The sequence below is a fragment of the Schistocerca piceifrons genome, chromosome 8 (genome assembly GCF_021461385.2).
Source record: "Schistocerca piceifrons isolate TAMUIC-IGC-003096 chromosome 8, iqSchPice1.1, whole genome shotgun sequence".
NCBI classification, from domain to species: domain Eukaryota; kingdom Metazoa; phylum Arthropoda; class Insecta; order Orthoptera; family Acrididae; genus Schistocerca; species Schistocerca piceifrons.
In genome coordinates, this window is record NC_060145.1 from 218,833,010 (window position 1) to 218,856,507 (window position 23,498).

General features: G+C 39.4%; 1 protein-coding gene across 2 annotated transcripts in view; it reads right to left on the reverse strand.

The window, feature by feature from the left end:
* LOC124711889 (NADPH oxidase 4-like) overlaps positions 1-23,498 on the reverse strand; it is a 196,820-nt gene that overhangs the window by 98,986 nt on the left and 74,336 nt on the right. For both annotated transcript variants that reach the window (XM_047242132.1, XM_047242133.1), the window contains exons 2-3: positions 22,096-22,191; positions 3,245-3,434 (exon numbers count right to left, since the gene is read on the reverse strand). In XM_047242132.1, the coding sequence (XP_047098088.1) occupies positions 3,245-3,434; positions 22,096-22,191 (286 nt within the window). The remainder of the gene's footprint in view (positions 1-3,244; positions 3,435-22,095; positions 22,192-23,498) is intronic.

Genomic DNA, 23,498 nt, shown 5'->3' on the forward strand with positions numbered 1-23,498 from the left:
CCTATATTCACCATGTGTGAAAATGATTGAAATGTAAGAATAAAATCAAACAATTGAAAATCCAGGATGGAATGTAACAATATTATGAGCTAAGCTGCAACCATTATGCTGCATTCTATGTAGGCATGAAAACGAACATGCTGTATGTCCTCATGAATGGCCACTGACAAACTGTGGCCAAGAAACAAGTGGACCATCCTCCATGCAATATATCCTACATTCCCATAACCCTCCTGGCCTCAACCTTCATTAGTCATTTTTCTCATTCATCCAGCCCCTTCCCTGTTCCCATTCCAGCATTGCCCAGCCCTCAGTCCACCAATGCACCCAGTCTTTTTACTCCTCTCCTTTTCCAGAAACTTCCCCCCCTCCCCCCACCTCTCCCCTGCCCTACATCTAATATCCCAACTGCACCTAACTGACCTGCCCTCTCTTCACCTTGTCCTTGTGCACTGCCCAACTGCACTTCACTGTCCACCACACTTAACCTGCTATCCATCCCCTCCCCAAACCAGCCTCCTCCTTAGCCCCACCCAGTTGCAACTCCCATCATGCACTGCATTTGTTGCTCGCAGTGTGGCTTCAGCTGCCAGAGGCTGCAGTCATGTGTGTACGTGAGTTGCGTTTGCACTTGTGTGTGTTTGTGAATCTGTCATCTACTTTCGACAAAGGCCTTGATGGCTGAAAGCCTCTATTGTGACTGTCTTTTTGTTGTGAATATCTGCGACTCAGCATCTCCATTATATGGTGAGTGGCATCTTTTCATAATATTGTTAAATGTAAGACTGAAATTTAAAAGTAATTCAGGGCTCACCATAAAATGGAGTACAATGGGATAGTGGGAAATGAGACAGGCACTGTGAGTTCGCATTGTAGTTTTACTCTAAAGAGCTTTCACACTTACCTCTCTACCATCATCCTAATATTCCATAAATATTTATTTTAACATTTGTCTAAACTTTCTGATTCAAGTAACTCTTATTTCTAAGTAGAAATTGCACCTATAATTGATAGTATTAAAGTACTCACTGTTGGCTGTTCTTCCCTAATATGGAAATTTTGGCTGTTTGCTCATCATGAAAAATGTTAATGGTGCTGTGTTGTTGGATAATGGAGCTACAATACTAACAATTAACCTCCAGAAAATAGGAGAGAGATATCTGACAGACATGGCACTGTGTCAGAGGATGTGCTTGTGTATTTATATGACTGTGATACATCTTACTATAAGTCTGACTAGTGATTTGATCATGAGTAACAAAGAAAACAACAATATCAGATATAGCTCAAAGTGTGAAATAGTGAGCCTGTACAGATCAAGAAAGAGAGAAATGTCATAACAAGTAACAGATTCACTAACATTGTTTTTCCCACACCTATCTAATCTATATACAAAAGTTACTTGAATTACTAAAATTTTCTGATTTTTGAGTTTAAAGTAGAATTTACATTTCATCAGTTATCGTGAAACAAAAATTCTTTATAGAAATGTTCAAAAAATATGCCAAAGTTACAGTACATAAAATCATGTGCACACAAGACTTCGACATCACTAAGTGTCTGTTGCAGGATTAATACACCCATTTTGAAAAGCCTTTTTTCCTTAATAACAAAAGCACTTTATCTTGTTTTAAGATTTTGTAGTTTAGAATAAATTATATGATGCACAAGGAATCAAGAAGAGAGTGAAATATATGAACAGAGAAATCAACGAAACTAAGAAGGATAGGAAACTCACTGATCCTAAAGCTGCACATTACCTGCCAAGCACATTGTCCTACAACAAAGAATATTTGCAGACTCACAATACATTTGCTTCCAATGATATTCTAAATTATTAATTAGACTTTTACTCTATTCACTTAACAGATCTAACTATCTCTTGTGATTTTATTGACTAACAGACTGCATTGTCACAGTAATCATGAAACAGCTAATTATATCAAATGAAAAATTTACTTGAAAGTGTAAAAATTACAAAGCTACAGAAATTATAATATATTTCACCATCTCCAAACGTCAGTAGTAGCTCTAGATTTCATGGTATCAACACTAGATACAGCAATTCCTGCACCAACCAGCTTCTTCAGTTTGTGCATTGCTCCAGGTTTATTTTTTCTGTAAGCACAACCTAATTTTCCATTTAATTCCTCTACTTCGTTTGATCTCTAAAATCACTAAGGTCACATAAAGATATCTGTAATAAATGTGGCTGTTGCTACATCATGATGAAGAAGTTGGCTGCTGCTCAGAACAACTAGAAGCTGTGTTGGCCACTGACCAACTTAATACAGTCACTGCGAATTGCACTGGTGACACTGTAAATCACACTGATGATGGAATGGCAGGGTTGCCTACTATTGCAAAGGCACTGCAGAGTTTGCCAACTACTCTTTCAGCCAACATCATCTGCAGAGTACCCTGCTCTGGTATCAAGCTGTCATCCGACAGTGCCTGGTAGAAAATGCCCAGAACTGAAGCTACTGAAGGGCTGTATGTGGCTAACAAATTGCCCCCTGCTGATAAAGAGAAAGAGCCAAAAAGCCTTACTCTCTTGGTTCAACAGACTGGCTCTAAATCTGGAAAGTTAGAATTTCAAAACATTAGTAGGTAACTGCCATGGAATTCACAGGAAAGTCTCAGAGCTTGCATCTCTCATAGAAAGCAATCACCCCCTAATATCAGAATAACTGAGATTTGATCAAAACCCAAAATAGAGCATAGGGAAATTTTCAACAACCCAGGGAACATATATTGGAAAGATAGATTAGGCTCTCCAGGAGAAGGAGGGTTTGTAATGGTAAGTACAGCCATTATTCCTAGTGAGATATCAAATTATCGACTATGAACTGATATGAACAGGAATAACTGGGAGCAAACTGATATGAACAAGAATAACTGGGGTCAGTGGGCCTACATTAACAATCGATTATTTCTATCAACCACTTGATTCAGACCTATCAGTCATACAGTCACTCAAAGAGAGCCTAAGCTTTATAGCATGACAATATTCCAAGCACATCTTAGCAGTAGCTGGTTCTGGAGTATCAAGTGGGAAACATAGAGAAGTATTAGCGTTTCATTGGCCAGAAATATAGCAACTAGTTATTAAAAATTCTTGCATAAGAGGTCCCAGCATTTTTTCTGCCATAATGAGAACTAAGATTCCAGAACATGTAATAGCACTCATCAACTGTTTTGTATTTTAAAAGGATCAGTTTGTCCATGAATTTGAATGACTTACCTGCAGCAAGTAGAATTGTAATGGCACAAGTTATATGGATGAACTTTCCTTTCTGCAACCAGAAGGAAAGTGCAGCATAGCCAAATGTAGAGTGGAGTGCTGAGCTGAGACTGCGGCACATAGGGATCAGTACAAGACAGCATGCAAGATTCAGGACAGCTGCAGTTGCACGAGATAGGCAGAGTCCTCGCTGCATCAGACAAGAAGCCACAGATTTCACCAATCAGTATCTTACAACTTCAGACAAAAAATATCTTACAAATCAAACAAAACTGTTTCTTGTAGTTTGTTGGACACTAAGTTGCCAACATATCACACACAATAAAGTCATCTCCTTTTTTGTGAGAAACCAGCTACGCTCTCCATGTAATATTTTTCATTTCTGATAGTATCTCCATCCCCATTATGTACCTAATAATCAATAAATTAACTGTGTTAGTGTAACCCACTTTCCTTCTGAACAAACAGAAAAATAAAACTTTTCAAATAAATGTAAATCTTCTATAATTTTTTCTTTTTTGTTCTAAACTGGCTGTACGCAGTAGATGCAAACATTTATAACAATGAAAACAACCAATTTTCTTCAAAATAATTCAATCGGATAGATAAAAGAATTTACTCACCAAGTGGCGGCAAAACACACTCTTTAAAGAAGGTTGTAATTGGACAATATTTTGGAGCCGGTAGCCCTTTCTTCAGGCAGAAGGGTTGAAGGGGAAGGAAGAGCAGTAAACAAAAAGAACTGGAGAGGTCTAGGAAACGGGGTTGATTTTGGGAAGTCACCCAGAACCATGGGTCAGGGGAGACTTACCACATGGGCTGAGAAGGAAAGACTGATTGTTGGGGACTACATTGGACAAGATTTGAAAATCTGGATTTTCATAATTGAAAATATTTGGGTTTTCATATTTGAAAATTTGGGTTTTCATATTTGAAAATTTGGGTTTTCAAATCTCGTGTGATGCAGTCCCCAACAATCAGTCTTTCCTTCTCATCCCTTGTGGTAAGTCTCCCCTGACCCACAGTTCTGGGTGACTTTTCCAAAATATACCACTTTTTCTAGACCTCTCCAGCCCTTTTTCTTCATCTCTCTTCCTTCTCCTTCAACCCTTCTGTGTGAAGAAAGAGTTACTGGCTCTGAAAGCTTGTCTAATTAAAAACTTCTTCAATGTGTGTGTTCTGCCACCACTTGGTGAGTAGATTTTTTATCTAGCCAATTAAATTACTTTGTCACATACAGACATTTGCTATAAGTTCCAATAACTAGCCCCAAGATCTATTAAACAACTGCAGCCTATTGAGAAACACGAGCTGAATCAGACAGCTGAATCTCAAAACCTGGTCCCAGGCCTTAAAACAATGTGGCATTAAAACAATGTGGCATTAAAACAATGTGGCATTAAACAATAAACCAACCATTTGGAATTTACCAGAGGGTCTCAAAATAATGAATCACTCATTTCTGCAGAAACAGAAACACAAACCATCAGCAAATACAACACATGTACAGTTTTGATCTTTCCATGACTTCCTGATGCGGCATCTGATGACCAAGGTGAATGGCTTAGGGCAGTTGCTATGAAGGTTGGTATGACTAATGCCATATCTGACATGGTATTGTGCAATGTGGGTACCACAGCTCTATAGCTCTATGCATATATGAAACTGAGAAATGTCAGACAATACAGTCCTTTACTAGACTCACCTATCATCAACTTCCATATCTTTACACACCCGTCTCTCATCTTGTGCTCCAAAACTTGTACACTGATTGCATCTCCACTACCCACGTTCTGTGTACCATATCGCCAAGCAACATATTGGCCCATGCCCTGCCCTCTTCTTTCTCTCTCTCTCTCTCTCTCTCTCTCTCTCTTTCACACACACACACACACACACACACACACACACACATATGCATGCAGGGGCTGAGATATCTTTAACTTTTGAAATACCAGTAACTTGCACTACACACCGGAAGCAGCTACTAGGGTAGCAGAGTACGTGTGGCGTGCACACGGGGGTTTTTTAGGTTAGAGGGACCCCCCCTTGGGTGAAACGATAAAATACCTGACGGCTTACCAGAGAGGACATTATCATCGTTGATAAAGAATGTCCGTCCTCAAAGACCAAAAACAGGAAAAGTTAACATAATATTGGTAAACTGCAGGAGTATCCAGGGCAAGGTTCCTGAATTAGTATCACTTATTGAAGGAAATAGTGCGCATATAGTATTAGGAACGGAAAGTTGGTTAAAACCGGAAGTGAACAGTAACGAAATCCTAGACACAGAATGGAATATATACCGCAAGGATAGGATAAACGCCAATGGTGGAGGAGTATTTATAGCAGTAAAGAATTCAATAATATCCAGTGAAGTTATTAGCGCATGCGAATGTGAAATAATCTGGGTTAAGTTAGGTATCAAAGGTGGGTCAGATATGATAGTCGGATGCTTCTATAGACCACCTGCATCAGCAACCGTAGTAGTTGAGCGCCTCAGAAAGAACCTGCAGAACGTCGTGAAAAAGTTTCGTGATCATATTATTGTAATAGGGGGAGACTTCAATCTACCAGGTATAAAATGGGATAGTCACACAATCAGAACTGGATCCAGGGACAGAGACTCTTGTGACATTATCCTGACTGCCTTGTCCGAGAATTACTTCGAGCAGATAGTTAGAGAACCAACTCGTGAAGCTAACGTTTTAGACCTCATAGCAACAAATAGACCGGAACTTTTCGACTCCGTGAATGTAGAAGAGGGTATCAGTGATCATAAGTCAGTGGTTGCATCAATGACTACAAGTGTAATAAGAAATGCCAAGAAAGGAAGGAAAATATATTTGCTTAACAAGAGTGATAGGGCACAAATCGCAGAATATCTGAGTGACCACCATCAAACATTCATTTCTGAGGAAGAGGATGTGGAACAAAAATGGAAAAAATTCAGAAACATCGTCCAGTACGCCTTAGATAAGTTCGTACCGACTAAGGTCCAAAGCGAGGGGAAAGATCCACCGTGGTATAACAATCATGTACGAAAGGTACTACGGAAACAAAGAAAGCTTCATCATAGGTTTAAGAGTAGTCGAATCATAGCTGATAAGGAAAAGCTGAACGAAGCGAAAAAGAGCGTAAAGAGAGCAATGAGAGAAGCATTCAACGAATTCGAACATAAAACATTGGCAAACAATCTAAACAAGAACCCTAAAAAGTTTTGGTCATATGTAAAATCAGTAAGCGGATCTAAATCCCCTATTCAGTCACTCGTTGACCACGATGGCACCGAAACAGAGGACGACCGAAGAAAGGCAGAAATACTGAATTCAGTGTTCCGAAACTGTTTCACTGCGGAAAATCGTAACACGGTCCCTGACTTCAGCCGTCGCACGGACGCCAAAATGGAAAATATTGAAATAAACGATATCGGAATTGAAAAACAACTGCTATCACTTAGTAGCGGAAAAGCATCCGGACCAGACAAGATACCCTTAAGATTCTACAGTGATTATGCTAAAGAACTTGCCCCCTTTCTATCAGCAATTTATCGTAGATCGCTGGAAGAACGTAAAGTACCTAGCGACTGGAAGAAAGCGCAGGTCGTTCCCATTTTCAAGAAGGGTCATAAATCAGATGCGAATAATTATAGGCCTATTTTGCTTATGTCAATCTGTTGTAGAATAATGGAACATGTTTTGTGTTCTCGTATTATGACGTTCTTAGATAATACAAATCTCCTTCATCATAACCAACATGGATTCCGCAAACAGAGATCATGTGAAACTCAGCTCGCCCTATTTGCCCAAGAAATTCACAGTGCCGTAGACACTGGCGAGCAGATTGATGCCGTATTCCTGGACTTCAGGAAGGCATTTGATACGGTTCTGCACTTACGTTTAGTGAAAAAAATACGAGCTTACGGAATATCGGACCAGGTTTGTGATTGGATTCAGGATTTCCTAGAAGAAAGAACACAACATGTCATTCTTAACGGTTCAAAATCTGCAGATGTAGAGGCAATTTCGGGAGTACCGCAGGGAAGCATGATAGGACCTTTATTGTTTACAATATACATAAATGACTTAGTTGACAACATCGGTAGCTCCGTGAGGCTATTTGCAGATGACACGGTTGTCTACAAGAAAGTAGCAACATCAGAAGACTCGTACGTACTCCAGGAGGACCTGCAGAGGATTAATGCATGGTGCGACAGCTGGCAGCTTTCCCTAAACGTAGATAAATGTAATATAATGCGCATACATAGGGGCAGAAATCCATTCTAGTACGATTATGACATAGGTGGTAAATCATTGGAAGCGGTAACGACCGTAAAATACTTAGGAGTTACTATCCAGAGCGATCTGAAGTGGAATGATCACATAAAACAAATAGTGGGAAAAGCAGGCGCCAGGTTGATATTCATAGGAAGAATTCTAAGAAAATGTGACTCATCGACGAAAGAAGTAGCTTACAAAACGCTTGTTCGCCCGATTCTTGAGTATTGCTCATCAGTATGGGACCCTTACCAGGTTGGATTAATAGAAGAGATAGACATGATCCAGCGAAAAGCAGCGCGATTCGTCATGGGGACATTTAGTCAGCGCGAGAGCGTTACGGAGATGCTGAACAAGCTCCAGTGGCGGACACTTCAAGAAAGGCGTTACGCAATACGGAGAGGTTTATTATCGAAATTACGAGAGAGCACATTCCGGGAAGAGATGGGCAACATATTACTACCGCCCACATATATCTCGCGTAATGATCACAACGAAAAGATCCGAGAAATTAGAGCAAATACGGAGACTTACAAGCAGTCATTCTTCCCACGCACAATTCGTGAATGGAACAGGGAAGGGGGGATCAGATAGTGGTACAATAAGTACCCTCCGCCACACACCGTAAGGTGGCTCGCGGAGTATAGATGTAGATGTAGATGTAGATGTAATGAAAAATGAATGTGAAAAGTATCATGTATTTGTTCAGACAAAGGCATCTGAAATTTAATCAGAAAGTGCAAAGGCAGTATACAAAGAAATGCATTGGGATGATAGATTGTGCTCCAGTAAGCCTGCATCACATCCCTCATGTTTCACCTGGACCCGCACCAGATATCTTTCAATGGTAAGTTGTTTTTTGTTTTTGTTTTTGTTTTTTTTTTTCTAAGCAAAGCTAGCCTATTTATACCTCTCCACAACTCTTTTGTAGACAACTGCTCTATCTACTGGGAACTATGTACAGGGTATCTCTCATAAGAGTCGTCAAGTGAATTTCCTTTGCTGTTTCCATATGTGCTGTAGTTTCATTTTTGCAATGTGTAGCTCAAATTGGTCCAAACAAATATGTTTCTTATGATACCCTGTGTCAACAGAAAACTTCAGTTTGTTTCCTGTTATAAACAAAATGAATTTTAAAGAGAAATTTTAGACACATACTTGATAGAATGGTGCCGAGTTAGTCTAGTGTGATTTTCAGTTTAGCAATACATAATAACAGGAATAGTAAAACAGCTTGATTAACCAGCACTCCAGCAACAAATGAGTAACACTGCTGCATGGCAGTAGCAGACATCACAGGTCAGGCGGCACACAAGACAGGGCAATTTGGGCAACGATTGCTACTCAAGTGCTAGCTATTCTTCATGTTTTATGGTCGCTGTTAATAAATATTGATAAAATGAATATAGAACTAGACTAATATGGGACCATTCTATCGAATGCTTCACATGCTTTACATCTACATCCACATAGATACTCCACAAGGCACCATATGATGCATGGTGGAGGGTACCCTGTACCACTACTAGTCATTTCCTTTCCTGTTCCAATAGCAAATAGAGTGAGGGAAAAACGACTATCTGTATGCCTCTGTATGAGTCCTAATTTCTCGAATCTTAACTTTGTGGTCCTTAGGTACAACGTGTGTTGGTGCCATTAGAATTGAATTTACTCACTAGTGTTTCACGAAAAGAATGTTACCTTCCCTGCAGGGATTCCCATTTGAGTTCCAGAACCATCTCCGTAACACTTACGTGTTGTTCAAACCTACCAGTAACAAATCTAGCAGCCTGCCTCTGAATTACTTCGATGTCTTCCTTCAATCCAACCTGGTACAGATCCCAAACACTTGAGCAATACTCAAACATAGGCCCACCAATGTCCTACGTGCAGTCTCCTTTATAGGTGATCAACTGATTCCTAAATTCTCCCAACTAACCAAAGTCTACCATGCACCTTCCCTACCATAGTTCTCACATTCTTATTCCATCTCATATCACTTTGCAACGTTATGCCCAGATACTTAAACAACTTGACTGTGTAAAGCAGGAGACTAGTAATACTGCAACTGAACATTACAGGTTTGTTATTCCCACTCCTCCACATAAACTTACATTTTTCCACATTTACAGCTAGCTGGCATTCATCACACCAACTAGAAATTTTGTCTAAGTGGTCTTGTATCTTCCTACATTCACTCAACTTCAACATCTTACCATAACCACAGCACCATCAGTAAATAAAAGGCAGGTTGCTGCCCACCCTGTCCTTCAAATCATTGTAAATGTCATGTGACTAACACCTCCCATCGGGTAGACTGTTTGCCAAGTGCAAGTCTTTCGATTTGACCCCTGGGGCACTCCTGATGGTACCCTTGTCTTAGATGAACATTTGCTGTTGAGGACAACATACCTGGGTTCTATTTTTTAAGAAGTCTTTGAGCCACTCACATATCTGTGAACTTATTCCATATGCTCGAACCTTCATTAACAGCATGGAATGGGGCACTGTTCAAATGCTTTCCAGAAATCTAGAAATATGGAATCTGCCCATTGCCTTTCATCCATAATTTACAGTATATAGCATGAGAAAAGGACAAGCTGAGTTTTGCACAAGTGGTGCTTTCAAAAACCATGCTGATTCATGAACATAAGTGTTTCAGTCTCAACGAAGTTTATTGTATTCAAACAATGTTAAAGGATTCTGCAGCAAACTGAAGTTAGGGATATTGGTCTGCAATTTTGTGGGTCCATCTTTTACCCTTCCTATGTAATGAAGTCACTTGCACTTTTTTTCAGCCACTTGGGATTTTGTACCAGGTGAGAATTCACGATAAATGCAAACTGAGTAAGGAGCCAATGCTGTGCAGTACTTTTTGTAAAACTGAACTGGATTCCATCTGGAGCTGGCAATTTATTTGCTTTCAATTCTTTTAGTTGTTTCTCTATGCCAGTGGTGCTTATTACTATGTTGTCCATAAGGGAGTCTGTCTGATGGTCAAATGGTGGTATGTTTATATGGTCCTCCTGTGTGAATGATTTTTTTAATATGAAATTTAAAACTTTGGTTTTTGTTTTGCTATCTTCAACTGCCACACCAGACTGGTCAACAAGGAACTGAATGGAACCCTTACAACTGCTTAGCGATTTTACACAGAATGAGAATTTTCTTGGGTTCTCTGTCAGATCTTTAGCTAAGGTGTGATGGTGGGAGTTGTTGTATGCTTCGCACATAGATCTTTTCATAGATGCACGAATCTCTACTACTCTTTGCTTGTCATTATTTGTGCATTCTCTTTTGAACCGAGAGTGCAACAGCTGCTGCTTCCTGAGCATCTTCTGAATTTTGTTGTTAAACCATGGTGTGCCTTTTTCATTCTTTATCCACTTACTAGGCACACTACTCTCCAGACAATGATTTACTATCTGCTAAACTGCTTACACGTTGCCCATAATTCCTCTACGTACATCTTACTGGAACTAAGTGATGTTAATTCACTTTCTAAGTGATATGCTAACAACTGCGTATCTGCTCTATCTGGTAGAAACACTTTCCTAGTCTTCTTCACTAATTTATTAACTCTTGTAACCATATTTGCTATAATAATATAATGATCGGCTAATCCCCATTTCTATACTGACACTGTCAGTAAGGTCTGGCCCATTTGTAGCTAAAAGATCTAAGACATTTTCATTGTATGTGGGCTGCTGAGCTAGTTGCTTAAGACAGTTTTCAGAAAATGTGTTCAAAAGTAACGTTACCTCCAACTAGTATTGCGTGATCTGGGTATTTCCACATTATTGACTGTAGACTTTCTTTGAATGACTCTAGAACTGTCACAGCAGAGTCGGGTGATCAGTAAAAACATCCAACAATTAACTTAGTTTCATCAACACTTGTTAAACGTGACCGGATAACTTCACTGTCACACTTGGCTTTGACCTCAATAGAGGTCAACTATAATGAACACTCACCCTCATATGGCCTCTAATCTGACTTTCTGATGTACATTCCATGACTCACTAGATATCTCAAAGCTTTCTACTTTGGGTTTCAGTCAGCTCCTGGTCCCAAGAATAATTTGAATGCGAGAACTTTCCTGGAAGGCAGTAAATTTGGGAACTTTATGATGGATACTTTGAAAGTTTACTGATAAAATTTTGACAGTCGAACTGTCTTTACTCTGAATACCCTCTCACTATTGACTGGTGAGTGAGTTAAAGTATGTAAACCAGGACTATGTGTTTCCTGTCCTTTCCCCATGACGGTACTTGGTTTTGTGTTGTGTGAAATTCTTTGCTCCTAAGAGTGTCTTTTTTCATGTTTTTACTCTGAGTTTTTGATACTATGTGCATTTTTTTTACATATTAAAGGAAGAAGATCACTTTCCTAAAAATGTTGTGTTCTTGCTATAAAATTATATCCTAAGTTCACCAAAACAGTTTATGGGCCCAGGTTTGAATGCTTCTGGTTGTGAGAATTATAGTACTAGTACACTGGACTATTTTTCCATTTCGTGAGACTGCAAGATTTGTGGAATGGCAGACACAGTGCTTCGGTTGAGTGATAACTATAGTCATACAAAATTTGCAGGTTGTCAAGTGAAGATTAGTGGGAAACATGGAAATGGCAGATTCACTCTGTTTAAAGGAACATTCACTTTATTTGATTATAGATGGTACATGTCAGCTCTCATCATTAACGGAAGGAGACGAACCATCTGACATACATCAGTGCTGGCAATGGGGCAATGCTTGGGCAGCTTGTATCATTGGAACAACACTTGAAGAGGAACCTGTTATTCATGTAAGAAAGAAGACTAATGCAAAAGAAATTTGAGACACTCTTACATTGGATATATGAACAAGCTTCACTTCAGCAGCTATATACGTTGTTCGACTGTTTCTTTGAAACATCAAAAGATGATGTCACTACTTGCAAACATTTTCCATGACTTATGCAGTGAACTGAACTAAATTAATTCAAATGTAACTTTGCCCCTTTTGCTGTTCCACCATCATATTTTCAACACATTAGGACTCAGATACCAGATTTACAGGTTGACCTGAGCAGACAACAAAGCTTCTTATTGAAAATTTGCATTTCATTGAGAACTGGCTAGCTACACAGGCAGCTGGTGCTTTCTACACAAAATCAAAATCATATGAGCAACATCAAAAATAGAAGAAATTTTCACCAGAGGGGGAATGCATCAAAGAAGACAGGAAGTCGTACATGTCTGTATTGCAAGACAGCTGGACATATCATCACAAACTGCTGAAAGCACATGGTCACAGAAGAAGTAAAAGCAACAGTTAAAAACAATAATAATTCAGTTTAAAAGTGAGCAGCAAACCAAACACGTTTCTAGTCACTAGCTTGTTGTTTTGTGTTAATTCTGATACTGCAGATTCTTGGATTTCAGACTCTGGCATGACACAGCATACCTCAACAAATAAATGGCATTTTGCTATGTTCAAAAAGTTTCCAATTCCACAGAGTGTACATACAGCTGGCAAAGAAGTTATTTTTGCACATGGAGCTGGCAGTATTCATACTGAAATATTCGTAAACAAAAGGTGGACACCTGTTTTGCTCGAAAATATATGGTATGTATCTCATCTCAGACACCAACTTTTCTCTGTCCATCAAGCTGCACAAAGAGGATATAACGTGACTTATGATAACACAGATGTTATCATTTGGCAACACAGTGAATTAGTCACAACAGGAAGACTAGCTGGTTCAGTAAAAATTATGGACATGTGAGTTTGTCCTCTGGATTCACAAGTAATTATTAATTTAGCAACTTTGTAAAAACAACTACAATGTTGGCATGAGAGACTCTGTCATTAAGATCAACGTCATGTAAGAGATGTGCCCTCTCGTTTTGGTATATCAGTTAAGTGCCCTAACACCACATCATTTTGTGATAGATGTGTTCTTAGCAAATTCCATTGCAAACCACTTAGCCATGGCAGAGATTGTCTGCAAACTGTCAGTGAGTTGATCGATGCAGACATTAATGGAACAATGTGTGTTGACTCATAAATGGTTTTCATTACTATGTGATTTTCAAAGATGATTATTTTCATTTTGTTCGGATATATTGCATGTGAAATTTATCTGAAGTGGCTGAAAATTTGAAAACATTTTGAAGGAGCGTGATGCTGTTGGTCATAAGGTAAAAGTATTTCAGTCTGATGGTGGAGGAGAGTACAGTTGTATCATGGTAGCTGCAGTGCTACAAGGCTGTGGTAATGAGTTTTGTCTTATTTGTCCAGATGCTCTTGAGCAAAATGGTGTTGCTGAACAAGCAAATCGACATGTAGTTGAGTTAGCTCACTCAGTGTTAACATCTAGCAAGTTACCTAAATCATTTGGGGCTCGTGCATGTGACGCAGCCATTTTCTACTCAGTCATACTGGGAGGTCAAGAGTTGAGGGTAAAACAACTTCTGAATTGTGGCCTGGCAAAATGTTTAACAGTTTCAACTATCCATGTCATTTGTGGATCAAAATGCTATGTTTATTTGACAAATACATTTTGTTCTAAGTTCGATGACAAAGCTACTTCTGGCCATTTTTTTTGCTATATGAATGACAAAGATGGTTACAATGTATAGATTCCATCAAAACATTGTGTGATGAAATCATGCAATGTTGATTTTCAACCAGAAAAGCTATTTACAACTGAAAATTTGATTGAGTTGGAATTGAATTCCATACCTGAAGAAACATGAGAGAAAAGTGAACCTACTGTTGATTAGATTGAGACAAGCGACCAAGAACATTCAAATGAGTTAGCAAATCGATGTCCAGTTCATGAAATACATCCACCAGTGAAATTTAGTGACTACAAATTAGGATACCAGCCTCACCAATCTCAAGAAGCAAACACATTAGACTGCCTGGCAAAAGCAATCCTCAAAGAGCTTGTACCAACAAACTTCAACATAGCTATCGAAAGTAGTAATTCCAATAAATTATTTAATGTGATGAAAGGAGAAATAAAGGCATTTGAAGAAAATGATACCTGAAGCTTGATAGAATTGCCTAAAGGAAAACATGTTATCGATAACTGCTGGGTACTTAATATTAAATATAAATATGATGGGATTGATTGATCCTTACTGTGCTTGCTCAGCTGTGTGCGGTATGTTTCAACGTGACGGACTTGATTGTGATGAAACTTTTAGTCCAGTTGCTCTTTATGATGCTATTCATGCTGTAATAGCAATTGCAGCAGAAGAAAATTTGAAACTTGGTCAATTCAACATTAGAACTGCATTTTTATATGGTGACTTGGATACAGAAATAGACATGACTCATCCAGGCAGTTTTGATGATGGCTCAGGTTGTGTTTGTCACCTTATGAAAAAAATGGCTTTATTAGTTCTACAGCAGATTCTTGCATTTATATTTTAGAAAAAGCAAAACAGAAGAATTGCTGATGCTATTTATGTCAATGATGGACTTACTGCAGGCACAACTCAAAGTGCAGTGAATTCATTTTAGATATGTTAAAGTCAGAATTCAAAATAACAATTTGAACTTTAGACTCATGTTTAAGCTTGCAAATAGAGCAACGAGAGTCTGACTTGTTTATTTCACAGCAGGCATACACAGGGAAGAGTCTACAGCATTTTAACTTAGCTGATTCAGAACTATTAAAAACTCCCTGTGATAACAATTAAACAAATATAGCATTGTTCCTTATTGTTCAGCTGTGAGATCATTAATATACCTGGCATATTTTACTCATTCAGAGCTCACTTATGCTGCTTCAAAAGTTGTCCAGTCTATGGATAAGCCCATTTCTTCTGATCTGAATGCTGCAAAACACATTTTCCAATATCTTCGTGGTACTTCAGACATAGGTCCCTTCTATAATTCATCTGGCAGGAAACGTCATGCCTATGCTGATGTTGACTTTGCTGGCAACACTAAAACGGGACAATCAACAAATGGTTTTGCTTCCATGATTGGTGACATGGCTGTGTCATGGGCATCTCAACTGCAGAAATCAGTTGCACTATCCACCACTGAAGTGGAGTTCATTGCTGCAAGTGAAGGAGCCAAGGAATTAGTATGGCTTAACAGGCTGCTGTTGGACATCAGTGGAAAAAGAAAAATTTCCATATCATTCATTGACAATGGAAGTGCCATTAAATTAGTGAAAAATCTAGAGTTCCACATACACTTTAAGCACATCAAATTACAATATTATTTTGTGTGGGAACTCTGTCAAAATGGGAATATCAATGTGGACTATATGTGTTCTGAAAATCAACTTGGTAACATGTTAACAAAGGCTTTAAAATCAAAAGAGTTTAAAGAAATGTGTACTAAGATAAGACTTCATAACTAATGTGTTTTCACCTCTCATTTTTTATTTAAAAGTTATTCTGTGCACTAGAGTTTGATTTAGGGGGAAGTAAATAAATCAGAACTGTGTGTTTCCTGTCCTCTTCTATGGTGGTGCTAGGTTTTGTGCTGTGTGAAATTCTTTGTTCCTAAGAGTTTCTTTTTTTTTTTCAAGCTTTTACTCTATGAAGTCTTTGTTGCTATGCGTCATGTTTTTAGATATTAAAGGAAGAAGATCACTGTTCCTAAAAGCATTGTGTTCTTTCTATAAAATTATATCCTAAGTTTATCTCAGCAGAGTGTTCATTGAAGCCCCTCAAACTACTGTCTAGCCTAAAACAACCTTTTGCACACTCCACAAGTACTCTGTTACACAAACAGCTGCTTCCTTTATGTAGTGCACCCCTAACTTATCAAGGGGAGTCCTACTCTGCAGCCAAGACTGTCACAGGATCGACAAAGCCTTTGGCTGATACTGTCTACTCGGCTCCTAACAAAAGGACCCCGATCAACTCTGGGAACAATGCTGCAAATTGCGAGCTCTGCTTGAGCCCTGTGTGCAAGGCCAGCAGTCTTCACAACTTCCACCGGCCACCTGTATGAAATGAGGATGGCCTCAAAACTCATTGGACAGCTATTGTTGGTGCCAACTTGAGCTGTAACTTGCAGATGACTGCACTCTGCATGCTTGGTAGCCACAGGCAAGGCTGCCTCCACATTTTGGATGAGGCCCTCTGGCAGACATGGCGAGTGCATATTAGATTTCTTTCCAGCCCTGAATGCTATCTGCCTAAGGGGCTCCATAACACTCCTTATGTTGGAGCTTCCAATAACTAATAAGCCCCCACATGTGGACCTACTCAGATCATGCTGAAGGAGTGGCCAGCTGTCTACTCTTAGGGTGAATGAATGAGGTTACGTGGGCATTCTCCACGTTGCCCCTCTGCCTTGAGCAACGCAATCGTATTACCACCTGCCACTCACCCTGCTGTACGGGCAAATCCAACAGATCAAGTTCACTATGAGGTGCCTCAGAAGCAGAACACGTGGGCAAACAGGCAACACTGAGGTTTCCCATGTGCCTACCAGAATCTCTGCCACTGCCACACCCCGAGGCAGCAGCCTGAAGGTAACAGACCATAGCCAAAGCGCATTCAGCCATTCATAAACTTCAGCCAGCTTCTCCTGCATCTGCACACAGCATGCACACATACTAACCATCCTAACAAGACTAACTGAAGAAGTAAACTAAACAAGCAGACAGAATCCCAGATATGCAACTTGCTACCCTCCTGATGTGTCACCAATGGACACTGATGGCTGTTCTGTGAGTAATTATTGTGACACAGACTAAATGAAATCACTCTTACAAAAATGTGAACCACCAAACCTCTTAAAAAGAAAAACATGCAGAAAATTTTATTAATATTTTGTTTGTAACAGGAAACAAAGTAACACTTTCCATTGACACAGGGCATCACTTGAAAGATGTGATGACTAATATTTGTTTGGGCCAACCCAGCTACACATTGTTGTTGTTGTAGTCTTCAGTCCTGAGACTGGTTTGATGCAGCTCTCCATGCTACTCTATCCTGTGCAAGCTTCTTCATCTCCCAGTACCTACTGCAACCTACATCCTTCTGAATCTGCTTGGTTTATTCATCTCTTGGTCTCCCTCTATGATGTTTACCCTCCACGCTGCCCTCCAATACTAAATTGGTGATCCTTTGATGTCTCAGAACATGTCCTACCAACCGATCCCTTCTTCTAGTCAAGTTGTGCCACAAACATCTCTTCTCCCCAATCCTATTCAATACCTCCTCATTAGTTATGTGATCTACCCATCTAATCTTCAGCATTCTTCTGTAGCACCACATTTTGAAAGCTTCTATTCTCTTCTTGTCTAAACTATTTATCGTCCACGTTTCACTTCCATACATAGCTACTCTCCATACAAATACTTTCAGAAACGACTTCCTAACACTTAAATCTATACTCAATGTTAACAAATTTCTCTTCTTCAGAAACGCTTTCCTTGCCATTGCCAGTCTACATTTTATATCCTCTCTACTTCGACCATCATGTTATTTTGCTTAACAAATAGCAAAACTCCTTTACTATTTTAAGTGTCTCATTTCCTAATCTAATTCCCTCAGCATCACCCGACTTAATTCGACTACATTCCATTACCCTCATTTCGCTTTTGTTGATGTTCATCATATATCCTCCCTTCAAGACACTGTCCATTCCGTTCAACTGCTCTCTAAGTCCTTTGCTGTCTCTGACAGAATTACAATGTCATCGGTGAACCTCAAAGTTTTTATTTCTTCTCCATGGATTTTAATTCCTACTCCGAATTTTTCTTTTGTTTCCTTCACTGCTTGCTCAATATACAGATTGAATAACATTGAGGAGAGGCTACAACCCTGTCTCACTCCCTTCCCAACCTCTGCTTCCCTTTCATGTCCCTCGACTCTTATAACTGCCATCTGGTTTCTGTACAAATTGTAAATAGCCTTTCACTCCCTGTATTTTACCCCTGTCACCATCAGAATTTGAAAGAGTGTATTCCAGTCAACATTGTCAAAAGCTTTCTCTAAGTCTACAAATGCTAGAAACATAGGTTTGCCTTTCCTTAATCTAGCTTCTAAGATAAGTCGTAGGGTCAGTATTGCCGCACGTGTTCCAATATTTTTGCGGAATCCAAACTGATCTTCCCCGAGGTTGGCTTCTACTAGTTTTTCCATTAGTCTGTTAAGAATTCACGTTAGCATTTTGCAGCAGTGACTTATTAAACTGATAGTTCAGTAATTTTCACATCTGTCAACACCTGCTTTCTTTGGGATTGGAATTATTACATTCTTCTTGAAGTCTAAGGGTATTTCACCTGTCTCATACATCTTGCTCACCATATGGTAGAGTTTTGTCAGGACTGGCTCTCCCAAGGCTGTCAGTAGTTCTAAGGGAATGTTGTCTACTCCCGGGGCCTTGTTTCGACTCATGTCTTTCAGTGATCTGTAAAACTCTTCATGCAGAATCATATCTCCCATTTCATCTTCATCTACATCCTCTTCCACTTCCATAATACTGTCCTCAAGTACATCGCCCTTGTATAGACCCTCTATATACTCCTTCCACGTTTCTGCTTTCCCTTCTTTGCTTAGAACTGGGTTTCTTGATTTTCATACAAGTGGTTCTCTTTTCTCTAAAGGTCTCTTTAATTTTCCTGTAGGCTGTATCTATCTTACCCCCAGAGAGATCAGCCACTACATCCTTACATTTGTCCTCTAGCCATGTCTGCTTAGCCATTTTGCACTTCCTGTTGATCTCTTTTTGAGACGTTTGTATTCCTTTTTGCTGCTTCATTTACTGAATTTTTATATTTTCTCCTTTCATCAATTAAATTCAATATTTCTTCTGTTACCCAAGGATTTCTATTAGCACTCGTCTTTTAACCTACTTGATCCTCTGCTGCCTTCACTACTTCATCCCTCAAAGCTACCCATTCTTCTTCTACTGTATTTCTTTCCCCCATTCCAGTCAATTGTTCCCTTATGCTCTCCTGGAAACTCTGTACAACCTCTGGTTTAGTCAGTTTATCCAGGTCCCATCTCCTTAAATTCCCACCTTTTTGCAGTTTCTTCAGTTTTAATCTACAGTTCATAACTAATAGATTGTGGTCAGAGTCCACATCTGCCCCTGGAAATGTCTTACAATTTAAGACCTGGTTCCTAAATCTCTGTCTTACCATTATATAAACTATCTGATACCTTCTATTATCTCCAGGATTCTTCCATGTATACAACCTTTTTTCATGAATCTTGAACCAAGTGCTAGCTATGATTAAGTTGTGCTCTGTGCAAAATTCTACCAGGCAGCTTCCTCTTTCATTTCTTACCCCCAATCCATAGTCACCTACTATGTTTCCTTCTCTCCCTTTTCCTACTGCCGAATTCCAGTCACCCATGACTATTAAATTTTCATCTCCCTTCACTATCTGAATAATTTATTTTATTTCATCATACATTTCTTCAATTTGTTCATAATCGGCAGAGCTAGTTGGCATATAAACTTGTACTACTGTAGCAGGTGTGGGCTTCGTGTCTATCTTGGCCACAATAATGCATTCACTGTGCTGTTTGTAGTAGCTTACTCCTATTTTTTCATTCATTATTAAACCAACTCCTGCATTACCCCTATTTGATTTTGTATTTATAACCCTGTATTCACCTGACCAAAAGTGTTGTTCCTCCCGCCACCGAACTTCACTAATTCCCACTATATCTAACTTTAACCTATCAATTTCCCTTTTTAAATTTTCTAGCCTACCTGCCCGATTAAGGGATCTGACATTCCACGCTCCGATCCGTAGAACGCCAGTTTTCTTTCTCCTGATAATGACGTCCTCTTGACCAGTCCCCGCCCGGAGATCCAAATGGGGGACTATTTTACGTCCAGAATATTTTACCCAAGAGGACACCATCATCATTTAACCATACAGTAAAGCTGCATGCTCTCGGGAAAAATTACGGCTGTAGTTTCCTCTTGCTTTCAACCGTTTGCAGACCAGCACAGCAAGGCCATTTTGGTTAGTGTCACAAGGCCAGATCAGTCAATCATCCAGACTGTTGCCACTGCAGCTACTGAAAAGGCTGCTGTCCCTCTTCAGGAACCACACGTTTGTCTGGCCTCTCAACAGATACTCCTCCGTTGTAGTTGAACCTACGGTATGGCTATCTGTATCGCTGAGGCACATAAGCCTCCTCACCAATGGCAAGGTCCATGGTTCATGGGGGAGGGGGGGGCTACACATTACAAAACTCAAATTGCAAATATCTACAGAAACACCAGAGAAAATTCTCTTTATGACCCTTAGGAGAGATGTCCAGTGTATACACAGGGCAAAAACGAGGAGGAATAGCAGGGTAGGGATGAGTGCTGAAACTGCTACTGCTACCTATAGGAGTGTGCAGAGGGATGTGAAAGGAAGAGGATAGTGTGCTGTTAAGTGTAGAATCAAGAGCCACCTCCAGCACCAGACAAATAAATCAGAGATTAGTTCCAAAGAAAGTGTATCAGTGATAAATACGGGAAGTGAACTATAAGTATCTCCAAATGGAGTAGATAGATCAAAAGAAAAATATTCCTAGGGCTGTCTGAGGCTCCCAAAACAACAGCCCATGCAAGAAGAGCCCAGAAATATCACTTTAGTAGTAACCAGCAGTTTATTCATGCTAGTGAAACAAAGTGGCAACAATAGTGCACAACCTCAAAATTATATAATCAGAAGAGTTAGATGGTATACAGAACAGGTTACTTAAACACGTCATGGCATTTTTGAGTAATCACAAAGTATCATCTATTTATGGCTAAGGCATATAGCTTTCAGACTCACACTTATCTTTCTAAAAAAAAATCTGACTATGTTTATTCTTTCTTAATAAAATGAGATTTAAGAGTGTTCACAAAAGATAACCTGTGATTTATAGAGAACACAAATAACTGCATGACTATAAGGCCAATTGACAATACTGAAATGACTGCTGAGCCAAAGGACAAAAATAAAATGAAGGTGAAGGACATTGCTGCCCATGCTGTTCTTGATGGTCCTGGTGTGTTTGCAGGCGGTATTCTGAGTTTCTCTCTCTTGTCAAGAATAATAAATTTAGTCACAGTGCTGGATGCCTTATTGTGTCTATTGTTCGCTGTGGAGGTATTGAGAGTATAGGTGGCCTTGAAAGTTTAAGTAAGCGTGACGTCATTACTTACCACACTTTTTTAATGTAGCTGAAGTTTTTAATAAAGACATCAGCACATCTTTTTTTATTGTACAAGACCTTTTGTACTCAGGAGCCGTGGACATTGTCAGATGGATCAAGATGAAGGAATCTGGTGTTTGTGAAGCAGTAAAATATGTTAGTGATTTGACGGTATATTATTATAAATAAAGAACCATGATTCCCAAAGGTAGTGAGGGTTTAGGTGTCATGTTCCTATGCTCTTTAATGGCTGTCCATGCCTATCATCATCTCCACCTTCCCCTTGCAGTGGGCCCCCCTCTCCCATTCCCCTCAATAACTTCCACAATCACCTCATCCAAGGCAACCATTCAGCTTCCATTTCTGGGAGAATGTGGTTGAGTGTATTTGAAGGATACCAGTTTTAAAATTAAGTTTCTAGTACTTCCTAATGAACAGCATTAACTTACCCCTAAAATGCTCCGAAGATATATATGTTGTGGTTTGTTTTTATATTGTGAGTAGGTCTTCCAGAAGATTGTAGCACTTGCAGAAAGCCAGAACACCTGGAACATTATTTTCTTAGTGTAGAAAACTGATATGTTGACTTATACACTATAAATGACATGAAAATAAAAATGCACTTAATTATGGTGAAATATCACTATCACTCAGCACTCTGAGCCACAAAACTTTTTGTCAGCAAGAGGATTGTAACAGGGAACAAAACATGACAGTACTGGCTAAAAAAAAAAAAGTGAAGAAGCCAAAAAAAAAAAGAGTGAAGAAGCCAAAGAACAAATATGTTACAATGAGCATTCAAATTTTGGGTCAAGAGGAATATTTGATACGAGTCGATGCCTTGCACAGTGATGTAAAGTTAATGGCTGCTGTGACAACACATTTTTGTGAACATATTCACAGTTTGTGGTGACTTACTGATCTGTTGCTTAACCCGAGATCTAGGTTAGGGTGGAGGGTGACAGTTTGGTTGTGAGTTGATGAAGAGACGAATGTGAAGCTAAAAAATGGTTGTGCTGACAGACTAATTTGTACCTTATCGTGTTTGAATAACTCTACACTGTTATCAAGTTACAGTCACCATACTGTTTACAACGTTCGTCATATGTTTCTTACATCACTTGTCAAAGTCGATGACTCATAATGAATATTCCTTTTTATCTTAAACGTCTTGTACAGTCTACAGTCCTGTACTTAAAATTAGATTGTCATTTACACTTGCTTTGTTAGTACTTATCACAAATAGCTTAGGGCATTAATCTATACAACATATGAATGAATCAACAACCCTTTTAGAAGTATCTACAGTGTATGAGTGATGTGTCTATGTGAGTGGAGCTCTGTCTCTGGCAGAGAACAATAATCTGAGAAAACAGCCAGGAGTACTACGTAATTATAGGTCAAAGGAACTAGGTCATCACTTGTTCGGGCTGCAGATCAGTAATGATAATCCCCCATGAGTAGGCCAGAGCTATTCCCCAAGAGACATTACAAGTTTTTCATCTTGACAAAACTAGGAGTTTGCAGATTTGCATTTTGTTCGTTATTGATCATTGTGTCTGGTCATTACGGACGTTGCAAGACATCCTGTTCAAGTTCGGTGGTTGATCGTTCCACTCAGTTTTTTATTACAGAGGCCAACCGGCTCTCTGACCGAACACACTGAGCAACCATGCCGGCAGCTAACTGAGCTACTCAAGCACGAGTCATGCCCTGTCCTCACAGCTTTACTTCTGCCAGTACCTCGCCTCCTACCTTCCAAACTTTACAGAAGCTCTCCTGCAAACCATGCAGAACCAGCACTCCTGAAAGAATGGATATTGTGGAGACATGTCTTAGCCACAGCCTGGGG